Consider the following 24,412-nt stretch of genomic DNA (forward strand, 5'->3'; position numbering starts at 1 on the left):
AATGCAACAAAGAGAGAGAATGTGAATTTCATATATTCATCATACAATAAAAGTCCAACACTTACAGTTTCAGATGGCTCTCTCAAACTAAAATTCCATATGCTTTAGTCTGCAAGTATTATAATTGGACCTGACATACAGGTCCAATATACCCATTCTTCTTTCACCATAATAACCACAGCTTGCTCGACCCCTCAACTTATTCCAACAAAATTTCTGGAATGAATTGATATGGCCTTAGTTGAATAACTGGGAAAAATGGTAGACCTAACTTCAATGATAGGTCTCTCCCTCTATTTATAATACATCTCAAGTACAACACCAATGAACCATTAACACCCTCCCTCAAGCTGGAGCATATATATCTCCTAACTTGTTACAAATGAATTTCACATGAGCACCTCCCAAGGCTATAGTGAACAAATCAGCAAGCTGAAACTCATATTCACATAAGAGATTGTAATGAGCTTACGTGTAAGTTTCCCCTGAATAAAGTGGCAATCAACTGCAATGTGTTTTGCCCGCTCATGGAAGACCAGGTTAGAGAATATATGAATAGCAGCTCGATTATTAGACATCAACTCCACAAGCTGAGAATATGGAAAATCTAGTTCTTTCAACACGTTCTTCAACCAAACAAGTTCACATGTACTGTGCATCATAGCCCTATACTCTTAACTCAACACTTGACCTAGCCACTATAGTCTGTTTCCTACTTTTACAAGCCACCAAATAACCATCAGCAAAGATATAGTACCCGGTTGTGGATCTTCAATCGGAAGGCAATTTGGCCCAATCTGCATCTATATTTCCCTAATATAAGTGTGACCTCGATCCTGATATAAGAGACCTCTCCCTAGTGCGGCTTTGAGATATCTCAAAATAAGAATTAATATGTCCTACTAACTTGTTCTCAAAGGCAAGAAACTAACTCACAACACTTGTCGCAAAGTATATATCTGGTCGAATGACTATGAGATAATCAACTTTCCAACAAGTCTTTGGTACCGCCCTGAGTTAGGCAACAAATCACCCATATCTGGCACTAACTTACTATTGGGATCCATGGGTGTACCAACAGATTTGGATCCCAACAGCTTCATATCATGTAAAAGATCAAGAACATACCTCATCTATGACAAGAAAGTTCCCATATGAGATCTTGATACTTCTATACCCAAGAAGTAAATGCTCCCAAGTCCTTGGTCTGAAACTTACTCTATAGGAAAAGTTTTAGGTCCTGGATGCCTCAATCATTGTCACCAATGACCATAACGTCATCCATGTACACAATAAGAAAAATCCTACCAGATGGAGTACGAAGATAAAATATAGAGTGATCTACTACACACGTTGGAGGCCAAACTCAAGTACTACAGCATTAAATCGGCCAAACTATGCTATGGGAAATTGTTTTAATCCATATAATATTGAGCCTAACTCCCCTTGAGTAACAAATCTAGGTGTTTGCTCCATACATTCCTCCTCATGAAAATCACTATATAGGAAAGCATTCTTCACATCTACCCAATGTAGAGGCCAATGACAAGTAATGGCTAAAGAGATGGACAAATGTATTGAGGCAAATTTAGCGACCGGAGAGAATGTTTAGAATAATCAAACCATACACCTGAGTATATCCCTTAGCAACAAAGTGGGCCTTCAAATGAGCCACAGAACCACCAGGATTGAATTTCACATTGTACACCCAACGACAACCAACCACGGACTTATTAGGAGGAAGAGGTACCAAATTCCAAGTATCATTATCACGTAATGCACGCATCTCTTCAACCATTGCAGTCCTCCACCCAAATTGGGATAGGGCTTCAAAAAAAAAAATTGGACATGGTACTAACATAGCAATAATATGAGGATGACAAGAAATCAAAACAAACAAAATTAGAGATTGGATGTCGGGTGCAAGTGTGCTTACCTTTACGAACAGCTATAAGAGGATGAACATCATAGGAAATAAGATCATTTGACGAAGGAACTAAAGGTGTAGTAGTAGAAGCTAAAGGACACCCTCCTCCCTTAAGTCGCTGTATGTATACCTGCAAATTGGGATGATCCAAGCAAGGAAAAGGACTCAAACTAGATAAAGATGTAGAAGGATTAGGCATGAATAATATGTTGGGATCTAGAAGGCAAGGCTAAGGAAGGGACTCATCAAGGTCAACAAAACTGAAGGAATCATAGTAGTATGGTATGGACTCAAAAAAAGTGACATTAGCAAAGACAAAGAATCTATGTAAAGTAGGGCTATAACATTGATACCCCTTTTGAGTATAGGATAGCCCAGAAAAATAAATTTGATAGCACGAGGATCCAACATATCCATTACTGGAGTTAAGTAATGGACAAAGGTCAACAAATATAAAAAGAGGAAGGGAGAACAAAGGAGCCTTAAGGAAATGAACTAAATATGGGATTTTATCACCAAGGACAGAGGATGGCATTTTATTGACGAGGGACCAAGCTGTGAGCACAACATCACTCCAAAAAACTTTGGAAACATTCATTTGATGCAATAGGGTATGAAGTGACTTCAAGAATATGTTTTTTTTTTCCCCCCCTCTTCAACTTTATTTTGTTGTGGAGTGTGGGCACAAGAGGACTGATGGACCATACTATGATTAGTCATATAGGTAGTGAATTGAGTACTGAAGTACTCCTTAGCTTTAGCACTATGAAGTATCCTAATTGACATACCAAATTGAGTCTTTATTTGAGATCAAAATACACAAAAGATATTAAACAACTCAAAACAATCTTTCATTAAATATAACCAAGTCATCCTAGAGTAGTCATCAACAAATGAAACAAAGTACCAAAACCCCAACTTTAACGTGACACAACTAGGACCCCAAATATCGGAATGGACTAGCATGAAAGGACTAACCACTCGTTTGTCAACTTGGGAAGCAAATGGAACACGATGATGTTTTCCCAATTGACAAGACTCGCACTCAAGATTAGACACAAAACTCAATGTAGGAACTAACTGTTTCAAGTTTCAACTTGTACAAGGATGGATGACCAAGGCAACAATGGATTTGAAGTGGTGTAGCTGCAGCTATGCAAGTAATGGGAGGAGAAAGCAACTCAAAGTAGTAAAGCCCACAAGCCTCACATCCTGTGTCAATTGTCTTCCTCGTCTTTAGATCCTAAATAACCACAGAATCAAAAAATAAAGTGACAGAACAATTTAGTGACTTACTGACATAAATTGAAAGGGGATTAGGAATGTATAAAACAAAAGAAAGAGAGATGGAAGGAATGGGATTTATTGTTCATATCCCCTTAACAACAATAGTGAACCCATCAATAAGGGTAACTTGAGGTAGATTTTTAGGAACCGGAGGGCAAAAAGGAAGTTGGCTGCACTTGTTATATGGTCAGTGGCAGTAGAATCGATAACCCAAGGACTAGTGGGAAAGATACTAGATGACATACAGACTATAGGATTACCTTTCTAGGCAAAAGATGCAATGTGATAAGATGCTTGTTGAGACGATTGATACTGTAAAAACCTTGAATACTCCTCCTTCGATATAGTCATAGTACGCGGTTCACTCAAACAAGTGACTAACGAGGGAACCATACGTTTGGGATTTGCAAACTCCATCACAACACTCACAAACTTAGACCAATGATAATAAGATTAATTGCTGGAACAATTGGAACAACAACAAACAAGGTGACCTACCATGAACGAGTCACAAGAAAATCAGTACAAGGCTGCCACAGCACCACGAAAGTCGAACAGAGTCCCAAGAAACCATCACACAGCACTGGAACAATTGGAGAGGCAAACCACCGAAACTACCATGGACGAATCACCAACAAACTTATATAACACTGCCACAGCCTCACAAAAATGCCTTATGAACAATACCATTGCTCCCATAGAGTCACCAATGGCCTTTACTACCACGAGTCCATGGTCAAAACAAATATTGGATCTTTGAGCAAAACACATGCCCAACATCTTGATATTTTGGTCTATGGAAGGGATTAGAACATTAAATCAAAAACAAAGCAAATGTCACTATTTCAGACCCAATAAACTCAATAGCTATTGACAAACAGCTTCACAAAGCACCAAACAACCATTCCTCAGGCACCGCACATGAGGGATTCCAAAAGCATCACAAAAAACTCCAATAATATGTTTATAGAGGGATTTGAGCACTGCTGGATGAATTTAGGCAAAAAACATGCCTGAAAGTAGATTCACGAGCCGGTATATGGGGTTGGCTCTGGCATTCTTTGACTGGTGCATGAGGACATGTGGGGCACTGCCTGGAGATGGGTCATCCGTGGGTGGCAGATCAGCAGTGTCTGTGGGTGATTATGATGTTCCTTTTTTTTTTTTTTTCCAAAATCTACAGTATTTTGTGTTCCTGAACTGGCATCCAGGAAATTTCCAGCAACTGGTCTGACTTCCAGCAGCTGCTGACTGTTTTCTAGGGCTAGTGTTCCTGGAAATTCTTCTATGATGGTAGAAATACAGTGGATTTCGGGTCTTAGGCTTCGATTTTGATAGTGGTTGTAACAATTAGGGTTTAGGTTTCAGAATCATGCTCCAATACCAAGTTGAATAATAGGGTGAAATGAAAAACCTAACTTCAATGATAGGTCTCTCCCTCTATTTATAATATATGTCAAGTACAATACCAATGACCATAATAACCTTACTAAATCACACTTACTAACACAACTCTAACACATAATAATAATGCTAAATGACTAAATAACCATTAACAGCCTCAATATTAATGCGTAAATTAGTTCATCACATCATTTAAAGCAGTTAAGCTTAATTATAAGAAATTATTTTACACCTAATTTAGCTGTCCATGGCTCCTTGCCCATGCCTTACAGTGAGCATAATAACAACAGGCCTAGAGGTCCAATATGTCCGTTCTTCTTTGATCATAATAACAATAGGCTCAGTCTACTTCTTGACTCATTCTTATGCTTAAATTGCTCGACTTAATCAACATGACCTCAGTAATAAAGTGTAAAAAGTTAATCGTATCATTTAAATCATGTGATCTTAATTATGGAAGAAATTATTTTATACCTGGTTTAGCTGTCCACAGCAAATTGGCCATGCATTACAAGGCCACAGCCATCCAATAAGCAAAAATATTTCACCCACACTCTCTCTTTCTCTCTCTCTCTCTCTCTCTCTCTCTCTCTCTCCTTTTGATCATATTAACCACAGGTAATTAAAGTGTAAATAGTTAATCACATAATTTAATGCATTTAATCTTAATTATGAGATGTAAATTATTGTGTACCTCATTTAGCTGTCCATGGCTCCTCACACATCAATTGTGAGACCACAGCCATGTGCTCATCCCCCTCATCATAAATATTTGACCCATCATAACCTTTCCAGCTCGTTCCCTCATTTAGTTTGAAGCTTCAATTTCAGATAGCTCCCTCAAGCTAAAACTCTACATCTTTTAGTCAACAATTATCAAACTAAAATTCCTGACTAACAGGTCCAATATCCCCAATCTTCTTTGATCATATTAACCATATGCCTGCTCCACTCCTCGACTCATTCCTATGCTTAAACGATGGATAACTGAGATGGGCTCAATAATAAAGTGCAAATAATTAATCACATAATTTATTGCCTTTAAGACTGATTATGAGATATAATTTTTTTATACCTGATTTAGCTGTCTGTGGTTCCTTACTCTTGCATTAGAAGGCAACATCCACATGCCTATCCAACAAGCATAAATAATTTGACTCCTGCACTGCCCTTCCAGCTCATCAAACAACTACATGTTGCCAAAAATAATAATCACCATTGACACTCTCTAGAGTGCCCACACTTATGTTGAAGATCAGAAAAGACAGTTCTTTAAAACAACCAGCTGCAAAAGCCCATGACAATGCCACACACTGTATCCTATCCCAGAGCGTAGAGCAAGAAATCTTTTTCCCCATGAAACATAATAATGTGTAAAAATTTAATCATATAGTTAATGCATTTAAGCTTAATCATGGTCCGAGCTAACCCCCAAACGCAATCGATGGAAGAAAATGTAAATTCTAGAATTTCATCACAGTAATGTTTTAGACTTCAATGTTCCCCCTTTTAATTTTAAGCTTCAGTTTCAGATGACTTCTCAACTACTAAATCCTGTAGTCAGCAAATAATATAATTGGACCACTCTTAGCGGTCCAATATGGCCATTCTTCTTTGATCAGAATAACCACAAGCCCCCAATAACTTCTGTAATTAATTGACATGGGCTCAATTATAATGTATCTTTTTATTGTTTGGAAAGGGGCTCTCTTTCTCAGGACTTCCATTCCCAGATCTAAATGAAAGACAGGTTGATGAGCTTCTTGTTTTGTTGAGTGCGTTGGATTCTTTTGTTCCTCAGCCAAGGTGCAATTCAAGGATATAAAAAAGGGGATACTCACTGGTTCTTTTTTCTTTTAAATTATTCTTCTTTTTTGAAACTCTCAATCCCTAGTTTCTTTGAATAAAGCAATTTGGAAGGCTAAGCTCCGTTTTAAGTTTAGGGTGTTCACCTGGACTACTCTAAACAGACTTACTATGAATGACTTATTAGGAGACCCCATATGGCCATTGGTCCAGATATCAAACCTTTTTTCTTCGTTGCCCAGTGACTAGACAGCTCTAGGCTAGTCTCTATTCCATATTCATAAAAGGATGGTAGCACCACAAATTCTTGATGATTGTACTTTGATTTGGAATTTTGAGAGAAGCAAAAGAAGGATTTTGTGGAATTGTGCGGTGTTTGCCATTGTTTGGACTTTATAGTTCAAGTGAAATGCAAAGATTTTTAATGACAAATCAACATCTTTCCATTCATTATGAGATAGAGTTGTATTTCTCGCCAGTTTTTTGGGCACATGCTTTGCAGCTTCAGGGATTTTGGAATTTCTGTGTCTGATCGCCAAAGGAATTGAAGAGATGCACTTTTTTCGCTTTTTCCTTTTCAGAGGATGTCTTTTTCTCCAGATATTTTAATTATTTAACTTATTTCTCATTTTCTTTAATAAATTTATTTTTCTGTCAAAAAACATTTTATATATATATATAATGCATTAAATTATGTGATTAGTTATTTACTTTATATATATATATATATATATATATATATATATATGTAGCTTAACCATGAAAAAAATTATTTAATCAATTTAGCCGCCATCACTCTTTGCCCAAGCATTACAAAGCCACAGCCACATCTGAAAAGCATAAATACCCCTGTGTCGCCTTTCCAACTGGTTAAAAGAACAGCATGTGTCACAAAAAATAAAGATCTCTCTCTCTCTCTCTCCCCCCCCCCCCCCCCCCCTATGTTGCCTTTCCAGCTGGTTAAAAGAACAGCATGTGCCACAAAAAATAAAGATCTCTCTCTCTCTCTCTCTCTCAACTAAAACCCCAAAAGAAGGGGAAAGAGATATATTTACACTTGCTAAACCTAGAGAAAGGAAGAGTAAAGACTTAGGAAATATAAAATGTATAAAAAATGAGGATGATATAGTCTTGGTTAAGGACAAAGACATTAAAGAAAGATGGTGAAGTTACTTTAGTAAGTTGTTTAATGAAAACCAAATAGAAGGCTTAAACTTATAATTGTCAAATAAGGAAAAGATTAAAAATATGAGATTTATTCGCAACATTAGAAATAACGAAGTTAAGTTTGCACTAAAAAAAATGAAAAATGGGAAAGCTATGGGACCAGATAACATCACAATGGAAGTTTGGAAATGCTTAGGTAATAACAGAATTATATGGTTAACTAATTTATTTAATACAATTATAAAAACTAAGAAGATGTCAAATGAATGGAGGAAAAACACTTCAGTACCTATATACAAAATAAAGGAGACATTCAAAATTGTAATAACTATTGTGGAATTAAGCTTATAAGTCATACGATGAAACTATGGGAAATGGTAATTGAACAAAGATTAATATTAGAAACAAAGGTCTTAAAAAATCAATTTGGTTTTATGCTTGGGAGAGCTAGCACAAAAGCCATATATCTTTTGAGAAGATTAACGGAAAAGTTTAGGGAAAAAGAAGAGAAATTTGCATATGATATTTATTGACCTTGAGAAAGCATATGATAAGATACCTAGGGAAGTTCTATGGTGGGTTTTAGAAAAAAAGGGGTGCATTTAGTAGGTATACTGATGTCATTAAGGATATGTACGATGAAGTAATGACTAGTGTAAGGACTATAGATGGAAAAACTAGAGAATTCCCAATCACCATAGGTTTACATCAAGGATCTTCTTTGAGTCCTTATCTTTTTGCTTTAGTGATGAACCAATTGACTAAGAGTATTCAAAAGCAGGTTCCATGGTGTATGTTGTTTGCAAATGATATTGTATTAATTGATGAAACTAGAGACGGAGTAGAGGCTGAGTTAGAATTATGGAGAGAAGCTTTGGAATCTAAAGGATAGGATAAGTAGAAATAAGACAAAATATATGAAATGTAATTTTAGTAATGATAGGAGGAATATTAGAGACAAAGTTAAACTTGATAATGAAGAAATAAATAGCACTTGTAGATTTTGATACCTTGGATATATTATGCAAGATGAAGGAGAAATTGAAGATGATGTAATACATAGAGTTAAAGCAAGTTGGGTAAAATGGAGAAGTGCTTCAAGTGTGCTCTGTGATCGAAGAATACCCTTAAAATTGAAAGGGAAGTATGCAAGATGAAGGAGAAATTGAAGATGAATACATAGAGTTAAAGTAAGTTGGGTAAAATGGAGAAGTGCTTCAAGTGTGCTCTGTGATCGTAGAATACCCTTAAAATTGAAAGGGAAGTATTATAGGACAGCTATAAGACCAGCTATGTTATATGGATCAGAATGTTGGGCGACGAAAAAGCATATTCCAAAAAGTAAAAGTTGTCGAGATGAGAGTGCTTAGATGGATGAGTGGTATAACATTGAAAGATAAATTAAAGAATGAACATATTCACAGTATATTAAATGTAGCTCCTATAGAAGATAAGATAAGGGAGGGACGACTCAGATGGTAAGGACACTTGCAACGTAAGCCACATAGTGCACCAGTGAGGAAGAGTGAGTTAGTTACTGTGGGGGGTAGTAGAAGAGGTACGGGTAGACCTAAAATAACTTGGGAGGAGATAGTGACTAAGGATTATATATCCCTGAATCTGTCAAAAGAAACGGTACATGATCGCATAAATTAATAGAAAAGGATTCATATAGCCGACCCCACCTAGTGGGACTTAAGGCTTGGTTTTGTTGTTTTGTTGTTGTTGTATTGCATTATTAATTCTAGACTTTCAAAATTCCCTTGTGTAATTTGAAGCTTCGGTTTCAAACAGCATTTTGAAAATCAGATTGGTAGGTTAGCAATCCATTCTAGTTTAACCTCTAAATTTGTTTTTGGTGAAAACTGAGTAAAAATGGTCAAAACCCAGTTAAACAAGTAAAAACCTAAGAAGCACTGATACCAACATGTGACAGACATACATGGTTCCAATAAAACAATTATCGAAAGAAAAGGGGTGCATTACAGCGAGGACATGCTAACTAATATTCAAAAATGCATATTTAGGCATATATAGTTTTTTCTTTTTTTCCCCTTTTAGACATAAAATAGTCCATAAAAGCAAATTTATGATTAAATTATAGACATTATTAATGTAAATTTTAAAAATAAATTTCATTTACATTCATTGCCTCCGTTCATATTACATTTTTGACACTATGAATCCATAAAAGCATCACGAAATTTATAATATAATCATAAATGTGCCATTAATAATGAAAAATCACTTGATAACAAAAAACAAGCACATGGTAATATGGCGGATGAAAAATATTGGTCCAAGGACAAGGAATCTCATGGTTTTAAAACCCAGACCAGTGACCAACCCAGTGAAGCCACCAGACCAGCATATTGAACCATTGGTCAAACCAATAATATTGTGTGTGTGTGTGTGTGTGTGTATTACAAAGAGGGTTTAATGATGATGTTGATGTTGATAATTATTATTATCATCAAAAATTAAATAAATATCAAATAAAAGTGAGAGAGGATTAATATTTTGAATTTATTTAAAAGAGTACAATTTTTTTATTGATTAATAAATAATAATAGTACTATAGTCTTATTTAGTTAAAATTTATTTACGTCCTGTTAGATTAAGAATTTTATTTGAAACAATAAATAAAAGAAAAATAAGTAGGAAATTCATCTACTATTATATTTTCATCTATACAAAATCCCATTAAAAATAAAAATTTGTAATAACATGATTCAAAATTAAGAAAAATTAAATGTTAATTATATGCAAAATAAATATTTTATTAACTGATTTGTTACATATTTCATTTCCTTTTTCACTTCCATAACGAATTATGAAAATTTTAAATTCCTTCATATTTGCAGTTATTTTCAAGCAAAGTTAAGATTTGATGAATTCTATATTGGACATTTTAGATGCACATGATATATATATATATATATATATATATAAGAATATTGTTGTTTAAACAGTGTGGTGTCATGGTAAGGTGCTTTCTCCACAGCTAAGCTGGGTTGGGCCTAGTCACCCAAGTCTGACCAGGTTAACCCTGGTTCACTGAATTTCCGGTTTAAACCCTTAACCTGACTGGTGAATTGACCAGTTCTGGCTCGACCAGGTCGAATAGCCAGTCCGATCCTGTTTTCAAAGCTATTAGTAATCTAGAAAGCAAAATACAAGAAAAACTGTCCAAAAACATGTAAGTAAGTGCTGGAGCTATGCTAAAATTTTGAATTAATTTGTTTTGAACAACTGTTAGGGCGTAACAGACAAGTGCCATTGTCCAACACATAATCAGATTCCAACAATGGGAGGTTCATAGTGTCAGTGCTACCTAAAAACAGGCAAAAAAATCAAAGTGATTTGATCAGTATGCATTTTATTTTTGTTTAAAAGATATTTTTGTGATAAAATTATTATTTTTATTAAAAATATGAATAGAATATATGTTTTATGTGTATCTATTGTTATGAAAATATAAAAGTGTATTTAAACTATCTTAATAAATATTTAACATGACTAGGCATAAAAATGAATATAAAATCAATGATAAATTCGTGTTTGAGCAGTCCGACCAGTCTGATTTTACAAAACTTGATAACTCTCTCAAACAAAAATTTCTTCGTAAAAGCACTTACCAAAAGTTGTAGGTTTTATGACTTCCTATTTTTTTAAAGTGCTTCCAAACAGGCACTAGATCTTTTAGTCAGCAAGTATTATCATAGTCAGAATTATGGAAATTTGCTTTTCTTTGCAGTGTTTTGGGGCCTGAGGATGGAACATATAATGCGCATATTTTCTCAGTGAAGAAATTGTCATTTCTGTTGGTTTGGAAGGAAGATTCACTATTTAGCTTCTCTGGTGTGTGGGTAGTGGGAACTTCAAGGGCGTGTGTTTCTCACATATTCAGTGCAATTGGCATTCCTTGTTGACTTGTTAGTGTGCTATTTATTCTGGTTGATTTAAGTGCTTTTTTATTTTTTCCCTTTTGCTTTTTCTGGGGTAACCCGAGTGTGGAAAGGAGATGTCTCCTTCACCTGTTTGTACATTCTTAATCTATCAATGACTTTCTTTTTTTATCAAAATAATAATAACAATAATAATTGGAGCAAACTTACAGATCCAATATGTCCATTGTTCTTTGATCATAAAAACCACGAGCCAACTGCAATCCTAACTCATTCCAATGATTAAACTGTTGGAATTATAGCAATACACACACACTAATTATAGAAAAAGAAATTCAACGAGTCGCCCTAAAAAAAAAAAAAATGAAAATAAAAGGGAAAAAATTGTGACAAGTCACAATTAAATCAAAAACCCTCTTCTAAATCCCTTCACATTATTTTTTTAAATAAAACTAAAGAATTATATTAAAATATAAGAAGACAAAACAGAGAATCAATAATCCTCACAAAAAGGAAACATAAAATAAAACAAAAAACAAAAAAAACAAAAAAAATAATAATAAAAGGCATATAGAAAGGCTAACTTTACCTAACACCAAAAAACAAAAAAAAACCCTCTTTAAACCTTTTCCATCACAATTATGGAAACACTTCAATTTTGCTTGCTGCTTTGCTCCCAACAACAACAAAAACAAGAAGAAGCAGCCTTAAGTCCCACTAGGTGGGGTCGGCTACATAAATCCTTTTCTGCCAATTCACCCAATCAAGAGCATTTTCCTTTATTAGATTAAGGGCTATTAAATCCTTCCTCACTATCTCATTCAAAGTTATTTTAGGCCTACCCCTACACCTCTTCGTGCCAGAAACAATAACTACCTCACTCCTCCTCACAAGTGCTCTACTAGGCTTGCATTTCAAATGCCCAAACCATCTAAGTCACTCCTCCCTTATCTTGTTTTCAACTGGTGCTATACCTAAATTATTGCGTATATGCTCATTTCTTTATTTTTTAATGGTAAACCACTCATCCACCTTAACATTCGCGTTTCAACAACTTTTACCTTTTGTATGTGTAGTCTTAATTGCCCAACATTTTGAACAATAAAGCATAACTGGTCTTATAGTTGTATCTTAAAAAAAGCTTTTCTTTTAATTTTAAGGGTATTCTACGATCACACAACACACCTGACGCACTCCACTTTACCCAACCTGTTTTAATTATATGTACTACATTTTCTTCAATTTCCCATTTAGCTTGCATAATAGATCAAAGATATCTAAGTCTATAAGTGCTATTAATCTCTAGATTATCAAGTATAATCTTCTCTCCGTTGCTACTCCTTACATTACTAAAATTACATTTCATATATTCTGTCTTATTTCTACTTATCCTAAACCCTTTAGACTCTAATGTGACTCTCCAAAGTAATAGCTTAAATTCCACTTCATTCCTACTACATCAATCAACACAATATCATCTGTAAACAACATGCACCAAGATATCTCATTTTGGAGATTCCTAGTAAGTTCATCAATTACTAAAGCAAAAAAGATAAGGACTCAAAGTATAACCTTGCTGTCCACCTACTGTGATCGGGAAATCTCTAGATTCCCCTCCTACAATCCTAACGCTAGTCACTACTCTATCATACATATCCTTAATGACCTCAATATATCTACTGCAAATCCCCTTCTTTTCTAAAAGATCTACCAAAGAGCTTCCCTTGGTACTATGCCTTGCTCCCAATAATCTTTATTTATTTATTCATTTATTTTTATAGAAAAAGAAATTTTCATTAATAAGAGAAGAATTTACAAGAGGGAGATGAAATGTCTCCCAAAGAAAATCTGGATTAAAAAAAAAAAAACCTAAGAAGTACAAAAAGATAAAAGAATCAACAAGCCAGCACATTCCTTTAATCTCCTTGGATCTCCAGTAAACCATTCCTCTGAAAAAAAAAAAAAAAATACAAAACAAAACCAACGCACTGCAGTGATACCAAACTGAATTTTATCCCAGATCAGTTCCCAATTTAATTTTTCCCAAAGAAAATCATGTGTTATGCTCCATTCATATCCCCCTTAAAACTGCAAATAAGCAACATCTCCATAAGGCTGCCCAATCCTTCTTTCTACCAAAACCTGTGAAAGAAATAGCCGACAAATCTTCCACCAATGCACGGCATGCACAACTCTCTCCCACAATACCAAAAAGCTTATTCCAAATCCTCCAATAAAAATCACAGTGCACGAGGAGATGAGAGCTGTCACAGAATTCTCGGAGCAGAGCACACGTACATTGGGAGAGAGAGCCTTCCAAGGTCTTCTGATTTGCAGCAAGTTATTAGTATTTATTTTATTAAGCATAATCAACCAAGTGAAAGCCTTAATTTGGGGGAGCCTTTGCCTTCCATATAACAGGATAGAGCAGAAAAGAAGAGTAAAAAAAGACCAAGAAATCAAAAAAAGATTTGCATGAATACACTCCCAGCTGATCCAAGGACCAAACTAAGGTAAGGTTACAACCATTCAATAAAGATAACAAAGAAGACAACTCCACCATCTCCCTATTGTTAAGAAGTCTCCTAAAATGGAGATTCCAAGAAACCAAGAAACAAAAGGACTACTCAAATCCCCAACAAAGAAAGATATGGCTCCATCTTGCTCAGCACTGAAATGAAAGAGATGAGGGATAGAAGTGGAAAAAGCTACATTTTTCCCCAGCCAACAGCATTTCCAGAGACGAATACGTGAATCTCTACTCATGGTCTTAAATTTCCACGAAATTGTCGAAATTTCCGTCGAAATTTCCGATTTCCGTCACCCTCGAAATCGAAATGGCAGTCAATTTCCGTCTTGCATAATTTCCGTCGAAATCCCAACGAATCATCCGAAATTTATCGAAACCTCGAAATTTTAGCGAAATTTATCGAAATTTTAACTATGCAATGAAATTTTTTCGAAATTCAATCGAGAGATTCAAGAGTGAAGTGAAATTTCTCTTTTAATTTATTTCATTTATTTTATTGAAACAAAAGGTTATCACAAGTGCTTTTGAAATTATATGAAAAAATAAACTTATAGTAATATTTTATTTAACCATTCATGTCTAAATTATCAATATTTGTATAATAAATAATTTTTAAATGATTTATGAATTTCATTTGCATTAACTGAATATGTTTAATGTACATTATCTTACAAGCATGTTTGATACACATACTATTTTACGACTTTTCCACATCATACAAAACATAGATGTATTTAATTTGTAATATATTAGTTGTAAAACTAATATTATTATGTTTGTTAACCATTTCTAAAGTTTCACAAATAATTTCATGTTTTATTACTAGTTTCCGTTATTTTTTCAAATCGAAATCGAAATTGACATCGAAATCGAAATTTCCGTCGAAATTTCCGTACTTTTGGAGCTTCGAAATTTGAGTCGAAATTGAAATTTAAGACCTTGTCTCTACTCACCTCAAGTTTAGTGTGAGGAGTGAAGGAAGATTAAATCTAAGAAATGGACCTCCACAAACTCCTCAAAAATATCCTAAATTAATATTGGTATCCCACCCACTCTCATCCAACCCCAACTTACTTCTTATTACTCTATGCCAAAGGGAAGACTCTTCTGAAGGGAATTGTGTTGTAACCATTTAGCTAAAAAAGCAGTGTTTTAGACACCAACTTACCAAGACCCAGCCCTCTTTCCTTCTTAGACCTACAGACCTCTTCTCATCTAACCAAGTGGTCCCTGTGACCCCCCACACTGGACCACAAAAAGTCTCACATAATTCTCTCAAGCTTACTAGCAATCCCCATCGGAATCTTGAATAAAGCAGAATAATAGAAAGACAGGCCTGGATCAAGATAATTCTTCCCCTATAAGGGAAAAGAGACCCCTTTCACGCATCTAACCTCTGTCACCCTTTCCACAACTGGATTCTAAAACTCCGTAGCTCCAAGGTTACTCCTCAAAGGCCAATCCAGAATTCCGCACCCCACTTCAATGGCCCAGTCCTAGACTTGTTCATCAAGCACACTCAAAGCTGCTAGACCGCTCTTCCCCATATTAAAATTTTAAAGCCAAACACCCTCATAAAGATTTGGAGAATACCCAAAATTCTCCTAAAAGGACTATGATCATCAAGGAATAAAATGGTATCATCAGCAAACTAGAGGAGGATACCACCACTCCCTCTCTCTGTACTTCTAATCCTCTAATCAAGACCCTATCCACAGCCCCATCCACCATCTTGCTCAACATATCAGCTACAAGGATGAATAAAAATGGGGATAAAGGATCTTCTTGTTTAATGCCCCTAAAAGCACTGAACCAGGATTTGGTTATTCACGATCACCCAGAACCACATTATATAAACATCCCCTTATTCAATGACATCAATGCTCACGAACACCCTTTCTCACAACGACTGTACCCAGAAAACTCCAACTTACTCTATCATAGGCCATAATCAAGATTTAATTTAAAAATTAATCCCCCCTTCGTATTCCGACAACAATCCTCTACCACCTCATTGACCACTAAAATGGTATCCACTATTCGCATCCTCTCACCCGAAAACGCACTTTCAGCGCTAGAAATAGTTGTTAACAAGCACCACACTTGACCTATTAGCCAAGGCTTTAGTGATAATCTTGTACACACTAGAGACAAGACTAATAGGTCCAGAATCCTCAACCTTAATAGATCTAGATCTTTTAGGCAGCAAGGCTATAAAAGAGGAATTGATGCTTTTGGTAAAATCCCTATTCCCAAAGAATTCACCAAAAAATTTCAACAAATTGCACTTAACAATCTCCAACAAAATTGGTAAAAAGCAATGTTGAAACTATCCAAGCCTGGAGCCTTGTCCCTTTCCATCCCAAAAACCACTCCCGACTTCCTCCTCAACAAATGGTCTCTTTAGCCAACTCTTCTAATCAATAATTATAGGATTCCAATCTAGCCCCTCTAACATTGGTCTACAATGGTCATTCTCCGAATACAAATTCTGAAAGGCGATCTGAAATTGGTCATCAATGCCTCTCTTACCCAGTCACCCCCCCCCCCCCCCCCCCCCCCCAAAATTGTCTAACACCCTAATCAAATTCTTACTCCTCTTGCCATTGGCTAGCCTGTAAAAGAAAGAGGTGTTACAATTCACCGTCTTTTACCCATTTAAATTTGGTCTTTTGCCTCCAACCCCTCAAGTCCTCGAAGATTACCTCTTCTAGCTCATTCTTCAAAGAGATTGTCTTTCTCTCCTAGCTATCCGAGAGACAAGCCTCCTTCCTATCCAGCGCAACCAACTTATTCCATAAGGCTCAATTTTCTAATTCTAACATCCACAAACTCCTCCTTATTCCACTCTTTCAGCTTCTCCTTCAAATGATTCAGTTTTCTTATGAATTTAAAACTTTCCAAGCCCCTTTCCATTTCCTCTCCCCTAGACTTCCTACCAAACGTTTGAAAGCCACATGGTCCAACCACAAATTCTCAATCCTACAAGGAGTAGGACTCCCCGCCACATTACTAGATTCCAATAGAATAGGAAAATGGTCAAAAGTGGTCCTAGGGAGAGTTCTTTGGTTACGGTTCAGAAACTCATCCTCCCACTCCCTGCAACAGAATTTGACTGACTTGCCCCGCTCTTTTCTCTCCCCCCACCCCCCCCCTCCCCCCCCCCCCCCCCCCCCCCCCCTCTCCCTAAAACTAACATTCCAACTATCTTTATAAATTTGACACATTTCCCCCTCCCTTCCCTACCCCATTACCGCCCTCATAATTAATTGACAAGACCAAGTTTTCAAGCTCTTTCTAAACTTGTTTCCTTTCCCTCCTCTCATATGTTCTAGGACTCAAACCCACCCTCACTAGTTTCCTAGCACGGTCTAATAACTCCAAGCCTAGGTCCCTAAGAAGTTTTTTCGGACCCAAGCTGTCCCTCTCACCACCCTCACCCCCCCCCCCCCCCCCCGGGGGTCCCAAAAAAAAAGCACCACAAGCAGGAATAACAGGATTTTGCATAAGGGATATATTGAGCCCAAGGCCAAGATCAAAAGGCAAATGCCCCTCATTATTTAAAGCTATCAAATGAACAATTATGTTTAATAAAATTTATTACTACTTGAGCATTCTCAAAATCCAACTAAATCTCTCACTAATTTTTGTGAGATCGTTTCTAGACTAACACTTTCAAAGTGCCCTACCCCTCAAGCTCTCCACTATCATCTTCAAAGAATAGCATTAAACCCCCTCATCTATGGACTCAAGATCAGCTCTCATTTGTCAACTAAAAATTCATTTTCAAATTCAGTTATGCTGCCCATATCTTCTTTTGAGTCATAAAACATATCATCTTCTTCATCACTCTCTTGTCTTGTCATCATCTCCTCTCTCGACACTGAGAGACAAGGAGAGAAATGATTGCTAGTTTCAATTTGATCCCTGCTGTTCGTGGGGATCTCTACACTGCTGCGTACACCCTCTGGGCCTTTGCCAGCCATAGTATCTCCTAAACTCTACCCCAACCAGAATATCCAAACTTGCAAATTTTGATGTCTCTTCCCACCTCATCCACAGGCCTATGATGCTGTGTTTCCCGAGTTGAATTCTTTACAGCAGCCCAGTAATTTATTTTTTGACAACCCATATTGCCTTTGGTTTTTTAAGCCCATCTGTATTAGGCCTTCCAGTGACGGGCTCAACCTCATCCAATTTAAAATATTTCCTGGTTTCCCCACACCTTCACATATCAGATTTCCTATAAGGAAGAAATCCTCCCGAATTGTTGTAATTACATATAATTGCCTTTCCTGATTCTCCTTGTCACTAGAACTCCTCTAGTAATGTCGGCGAAGGATATATTCAGTGCAAGTCTCTGAGAAACAATTCTCTGTCTATTCTCCTCAGACGTTACATTCAATAAGCCACAATCAGAGCATCTCTAACTATCAAGGCTGGTTTTGAAAGGTTCATTCATGGGCAATGAAAGTTCCAACAAAGCAGCGAGAAAGGCCCTCCGCCTGTTTTTATGCACTCCTTCAGGAATTTGCACTGCTTGTATTTTTATTGCCTTAGTTCTCCTTCCTCAAACAAAAAAAAATATCTCTAATTTTAACTAGAATCTTGAGACTTACTCCGTTACCTGTTTTGCTGAAAGTAAGCCATCTTCAGCCTCCACCGGCCGCATTGCTGGCTTCACAAAATTACCCCCATTAACCATAAAGCCCACACAAGCTCCTCTTTCCCCATCTCTACAAAAGAAACATGTTTCCTTGCAAATTCCTTGATACAATACGATAAGGAGTCCAATTGGTTTACAAAGACTACCCTCCTTTCTACTTTGAATGGCACATAGCCTCCCATCCTTACTACATGCATGAGTAAGATGATCAAAGTTCTAACTAGGCAGGAAAACTGGGAAGAAAGAGTCAAAGTGGGGTACAGGTGTTGTGTGAGGCTCGAAGGTAACAACCAATAGTGTACGGTGGTCACTGGTGTATATGGTACGATAGAATGGTGTTGCACAACAACCTTCAGAAGGATGAACGCAGGGACAAGTGAGGCTTCGGAGTTCAGTTCTTGAAAGATGAACAGATTCTGATGGTCAACAAAGGATCTGAAGCTGCACAATGAAAAAAAAGGTGCACGAAAGTCAATAATGGAATTTATGATGCTCCTATGGACAGATTCAAGAGGACGTGAGATCCTAATTGTCAACAATGAATTTCCAATGGTGTGTTGGTCAAACAATGAATTTCGATAGTGCGTGATGGATGAGATGGAGTGAGATAGGCAATAATGATAGGATGGTGATTTAAGAGTTTATTCAAATCGGTTTCTGTGAACAGAACAGTACAAGGAGTAGATTTTTGGAGTGAAGGATTTAGAAGAAGGAGAGGGGGGAAGTCCCCATGCTCGTGAATTGGCAGACGTGGAGGCATGGAGAGAGTTCATTGCATCGCTGAGCATGAGCTATGTTGTGCTTAATCATTTTTTATTATTCTCCAACCCAGGCCAAGGTGATTAAGTTCAAAACTTTGGGCCAAAATACAAACACACATGCATAGGAATCCACTCCCACTAACCTTTATTCACCTTACTCATGCCTCATCCAAACAAACAACTTAACCACCGGATCAAACAACCACAATCCCATCTAATCCATCAATTTTTTGAGCTCCAATATCCTTTTCATTGATCTCTACCACCAATAAAACAGGTGTAGGTAAAATACAATTCCTGGTCTGATCAACATCTTCCTGGTCAGCATGCTCTTTACCCACGACACCTTGCACAAAAATTGGAATACCTTCCAGGCCTGAAAAGGGCATTGGTGGCACATGAGAAATATCAACAACTAAATTAGATGAATCTGAAACATACATATATTGTTCCCAGACCTCGTTCAATAATAAACCAGATTCAAAACAAACTCACTACCAATATCAATCTCGTTCTCAGACTCATCAGCCCATTTCTTCTTTTCCTCATAGCAAGCCCCATCATATTCCTTTCCACCTGATTCAATCCTTTGAGCAACTGGAGTTTCTACAATAAGCAAATATCCTCAGAATTTCTTCCCAAAGACTTGGATGTCATCATATTAGAGCTGACTTGTTTCTCTCTAAAATATTTTCTCATTTCAACACTGACATGCATGGCCATTCAACAATATTCCCCAGGCTAACTTTCACAAACCTCCTGGTTTTCAGGTTGACTACCTTGGACCTTATTTAAATTTCAATTATCACTAAGCAAAGACTAAGAATTAATCCTCTACCCAAAAATATTAGCTAAGATGACAGAATTACCTGTTTTGATTCTATTTGTAGACTAATCAAGACCCCATCTGAGAATCAAGAGCTTCATTCAGAACACTACCTGACTACTGCAAAGGAGATACTATCGATCTCCCCTTCCCCAGCCGCAAAACAATCCTATAAGGGAAACACGATACCACTTTTGCCTTAGAATAGTTTAAGTACTTCTCACAGCAAACTGTCACTATCTTCGATGCCCTCTAATGCATGATTGGGAGATTGAGCCTAGCTACTAATAGGAACCATGGGCTGATCCAGAGACTTAAATTGAAGCCTACTCTGTATCATTAATTATTTGCCCAAATGCAGTATAAGGTAAAGTACTCCCAAACCAAGCCACTCCCAACCCACACTATTCTGGGGCTCATGCGCATCCATCCCCTTCATCTCACAAATCCTAGAAACCTTGAGACTTAAACCCTCAAACACCATCACTCCATGTAGCAGACTGAGCCTCCACAATTGCTGCACCACAACTCAACCTTGTGGATTGCTTGCTCTGAACTACTCGATAATACACATCCCTTCAATTTTGGTGAGCAATTCAATCTGAAGACTTGAAGACAACACACCGTCGAATGCAACATGTGATCCTATCTTGAGATTTGCTCCTCTTCTTGGCGCATGTTATAGAATGCAACACAATGAACCATTGTCATCTCTCCTAATCTGAACTGCCAATGATGAAAATAGGATAAACCTTCCCAAATGAGGACACTCCTAATTCCAATAACCTACCTTTACTATTTGCCTTTCTAGCAAACAAAAAGTTGTTTCATGTCAAACCTCCTCTAATGAAAAAGTCGATCCAATCTTCAGAATAACTAATACAAACAATCGCATACCCATCTCTCTTCCAAAATCATAATTTTGATCCACTGATTTCTTAAACCAAGTTTGATCTTTCAGACAGAAAAAATCCCCATCCCCAACCTTTATCAAACACAAATCAAAAGATTTCCTTTTGATCTGCAAAGACTAGAGAAGCTCCTCCATGCTGGAATTCACTCCCATTAAGAAAAGAGATCGTCAAAAGAGAAAGCAGGAGCAAAAACAAAGAATGAGAGTATTTTGCCTCGTCCCACTATAATTTATAGAAAACTTCAAACTAGCTAATCCACATTGACCTTTTTTCATCTTACTCTGAACACCATCTATTCAGACTTCATGTCCTCTAGGCAGTAGGGCCAAAGAACCATAAACCCATCTCCCTATCAATTGCAGGGCTTTAATATCCTTCTCACTAGTTCCTCCTCAAAAAAGATGGGGGAATACACCATCACCTTTGATATCACCTCAATCTCTTCACCCACTCCATTTTCCTCAAATATAACACCTTCCGATGGAGTCGCAAACAAATGGGAGATATCACCCATTAAATTTGAAGAATCTAAATCATACCCATGCTGCTCATGAAATTCATCCAACAATAAACATCCATCACATGCAAATTGTAAGTCATAGTAAGATTTATTAGACTCATTGACCCATTTTTCTTATTTGCTATAGACAAACAACCCTCATTAACCTTCTCTTTTGATCCAATCCTCAAGTAAGACAAACTATCCAAAATATTAAAACTTCCATCATTATTACTTTTTTAAGAACATTTCCCCATCTGAAAACCTACCTACATGTTTACAAAAAAAAAAAAAAAATCCACCCACATAGCCTTTCGACGAGCATAAACCTTACTAGACCCAGGCTGAGAGACTTTCTTTGCAGGACTCGTTGATTTGCTTCCAGTATTATTTTTCAACTTTTGAAATGGTCACCATTAAGAGTGTCACCAGCAACCACCATTGCTCCGTAATAAATATTCTTGCGCTTTATTATCAATTCTGCTAGCTTCCACCCTTCCTGCACATCATCATAGAATAGAGAACTTTCCAATACTGGTGCCTGCAATATAATCCCCTGCAGCACCAGTAGATCACCAATATTATGATTACTGCATACAGATTTTACACCTCGATCATACCCAATTAAAAACACCTGTTGGGCTGGACCAGACCCCACCTTTCACAACAGCTCACCCAAATCCAACACAACTTGAATAACTCCAGGCTCCAGGCCCAGGCCATGAAACCTCCCCTGACTTTAAATTGTGTTGCCTTCTGAAAACCCTGATCAATCATCTCCCATACCTGCCAAACTTCCTCCATGCCAGAAAGCTCCATCATTCCCACAACTCACACACCACCATCCGCAAACACTCCAAAGAAGTTCCTCCCTTTACAAACTTTCAGGAACAAAGACTTATACTCATTTTTATTAGATCTAAGTTATCTAACTCCCACCTCAAGAAATCTACCAATCCCAGTGGATCAAATTGCCACAACAAAGTCCAAGCAACCAAATGTTTTTTTTTTTTTTTTCCTCCAAACAAACCGACTCAACTGAGTCCACCACAAGGTCAAATTTTGCAGGATCCAATGTACCACTGACAAAGGTGAGCCTTTACCACCTTCTCAATCAGAACCACAAAACCTCCCACTTTCACCACATCTAGGCCCCAGATTGAAGGATTTCCCTTCAATCTGGACTAATCATCTCAAAGGCAGATCTAATCTACACCATGGTTTCATAAAAGACATGATCAACACCTTCTAGAACAAAAGCATGTGACAAGAGATAAAATATTACATCACTGTGGTTCCACAGTTCTTGCTCTATACCTCAAAAAACTCAAGGCTCTCTTCTTTCAAGTGCCAAGAGATTGGTCCCCCACTATATTGGAAAAAGATTCAACCCTCATCAACAGCTCATCTACAGCTAGTATTATCCACTCAGGCAACCAGCCCCAGAGACTCAACACACTCCAATGGGACCAATAAATACCATAAAAGAAAGGAATGCAAGTTATCCCATCCAATGAAAAGGTTGGTTTCAAAGATTAGGGGAACTCCAAACCCAAATTTTCACACAAATATTTTTTAAAAATATATATAAAAATAACAGCAACATTGTAATAGGTGTTATTTGTTAATAAAAAATTAAATAAACCCTTTATGATATAGATAAATCCTCCACAAAAATTTTAGTTGATATTTCATTGTATTGTGTGTGCATGCTTATTTCTGAACCAAAAAAAATCAAATGCTTCCTAAATGCCCATAAGGACACCTTACATAATTAGCACTTAAAAATCAAGAATTTAGCAACAAACATACAAGAATATTAAATTCCAGATTGCAAACTTGAAACTAAAGCGTATAGAACATAGCCACCTTGAGAGAGTAGCATGAAACAAATTTTTTCCAAAGGATGAACAATATATCATATTATTTGATTCGGTAACATTAATTTGTTTTAACATAAATATCTTGTCATATAATCTTATACTCACTGACAGTATCTTGTTACGAGTCCCATCTAGTTGCATGAAATATGCCTCAAGCAACATTTCCAAATCCTCCACATCCTGATCACCCAAACAGTTGCTAGTTACCAGACTTGCACTCCTGTTAGAACTAAGTCGGCGAAGATTGGGTGCAGCAGTGATGTGGCTATTTGAAGGGGCGGCTGCCAACAAAGCCTCGGACTGCTGATTCAGCATCCACTTCCTAGTTAAATACAAATGTGCCATATCTTCATTGTCATCTAAAAGATGCTCAATTTCATCCCTCACCTGTAATCAGACAGATATAATGGCGTAACATATTTATTTCAAAATATGCTCATTATTTTAGTAGAAAAGGATTTAATAGCTTGCATGATGCCATGAACAAGATTAAAATGCATGATGTATGAACTTAGGAGATAATCAAGAAGAGAATGATTCAGAAAAAGAAGACAATTGCAAAAAAAAAAAAAAGAACAAAACAAAACAAAATAAAATGCAGTGCACCTGAATCAATCTGTTTCGGATCCTGTTCATGTAAATCATTGATTTGAAATTATATTCAATATTTAGGATATTTCTTTCATTTTCAATTGTTCCTGAAGTTCAAGGGCATCAAGGGTATTTTTTAAAAAATTGTGCAGATAACTAGATAATTTCTGTGCTTTAAGTTTATTTATTTGTTTTTAATATCATAACTCTATTCTGTATAATTAATATTATCAACACTACTCA

General features: G+C 36.6%; 1 protein-coding gene and 1 long non-coding RNA gene across 4 annotated transcripts in view; one reads left to right on the top strand and one right to left on the bottom strand.

The window, feature by feature from the left end:
• Nucleotides 1–24,412, top strand: part of LOC131164199 (uncharacterized) — a 30,031-nt gene that overhangs the window by 4,254 nt on the left and 1,365 nt on the right. The gene's annotated exons all lie outside the window — the stretch shown is intronic.
• Nucleotides 1–24,412, bottom strand: part of LOC131164198 (magnesium transporter MRS2-4) — a 52,230-nt gene that overhangs the window by 3,040 nt on the left and 24,778 nt on the right. Inside the window, exon 3 of one of the 3 annotated variants that reach the window (XM_058121210.1) lies at nt 23,688–23,965. In XM_058121210.1, the coding sequence (XP_057977193.1) occupies nt 23,688–23,965 (278 nt within the window). Of the gene's footprint in view, nt 1–23,679; nt 23,966–24,412 lie in introns of all 3 variants that reach the window. The other 2 variants (XM_058121209.1, XM_058121211.1) reach the window with 2 other exon arrangements.

Source organism: Malania oleifera, chromosome 9 (assembly GCF_029873635.1).
Source record: "Malania oleifera isolate guangnan ecotype guangnan chromosome 9, ASM2987363v1, whole genome shotgun sequence".
NCBI lineage: Eukaryota > Viridiplantae > Streptophyta > Magnoliopsida > Santalales > Ximeniaceae > Malania > Malania oleifera.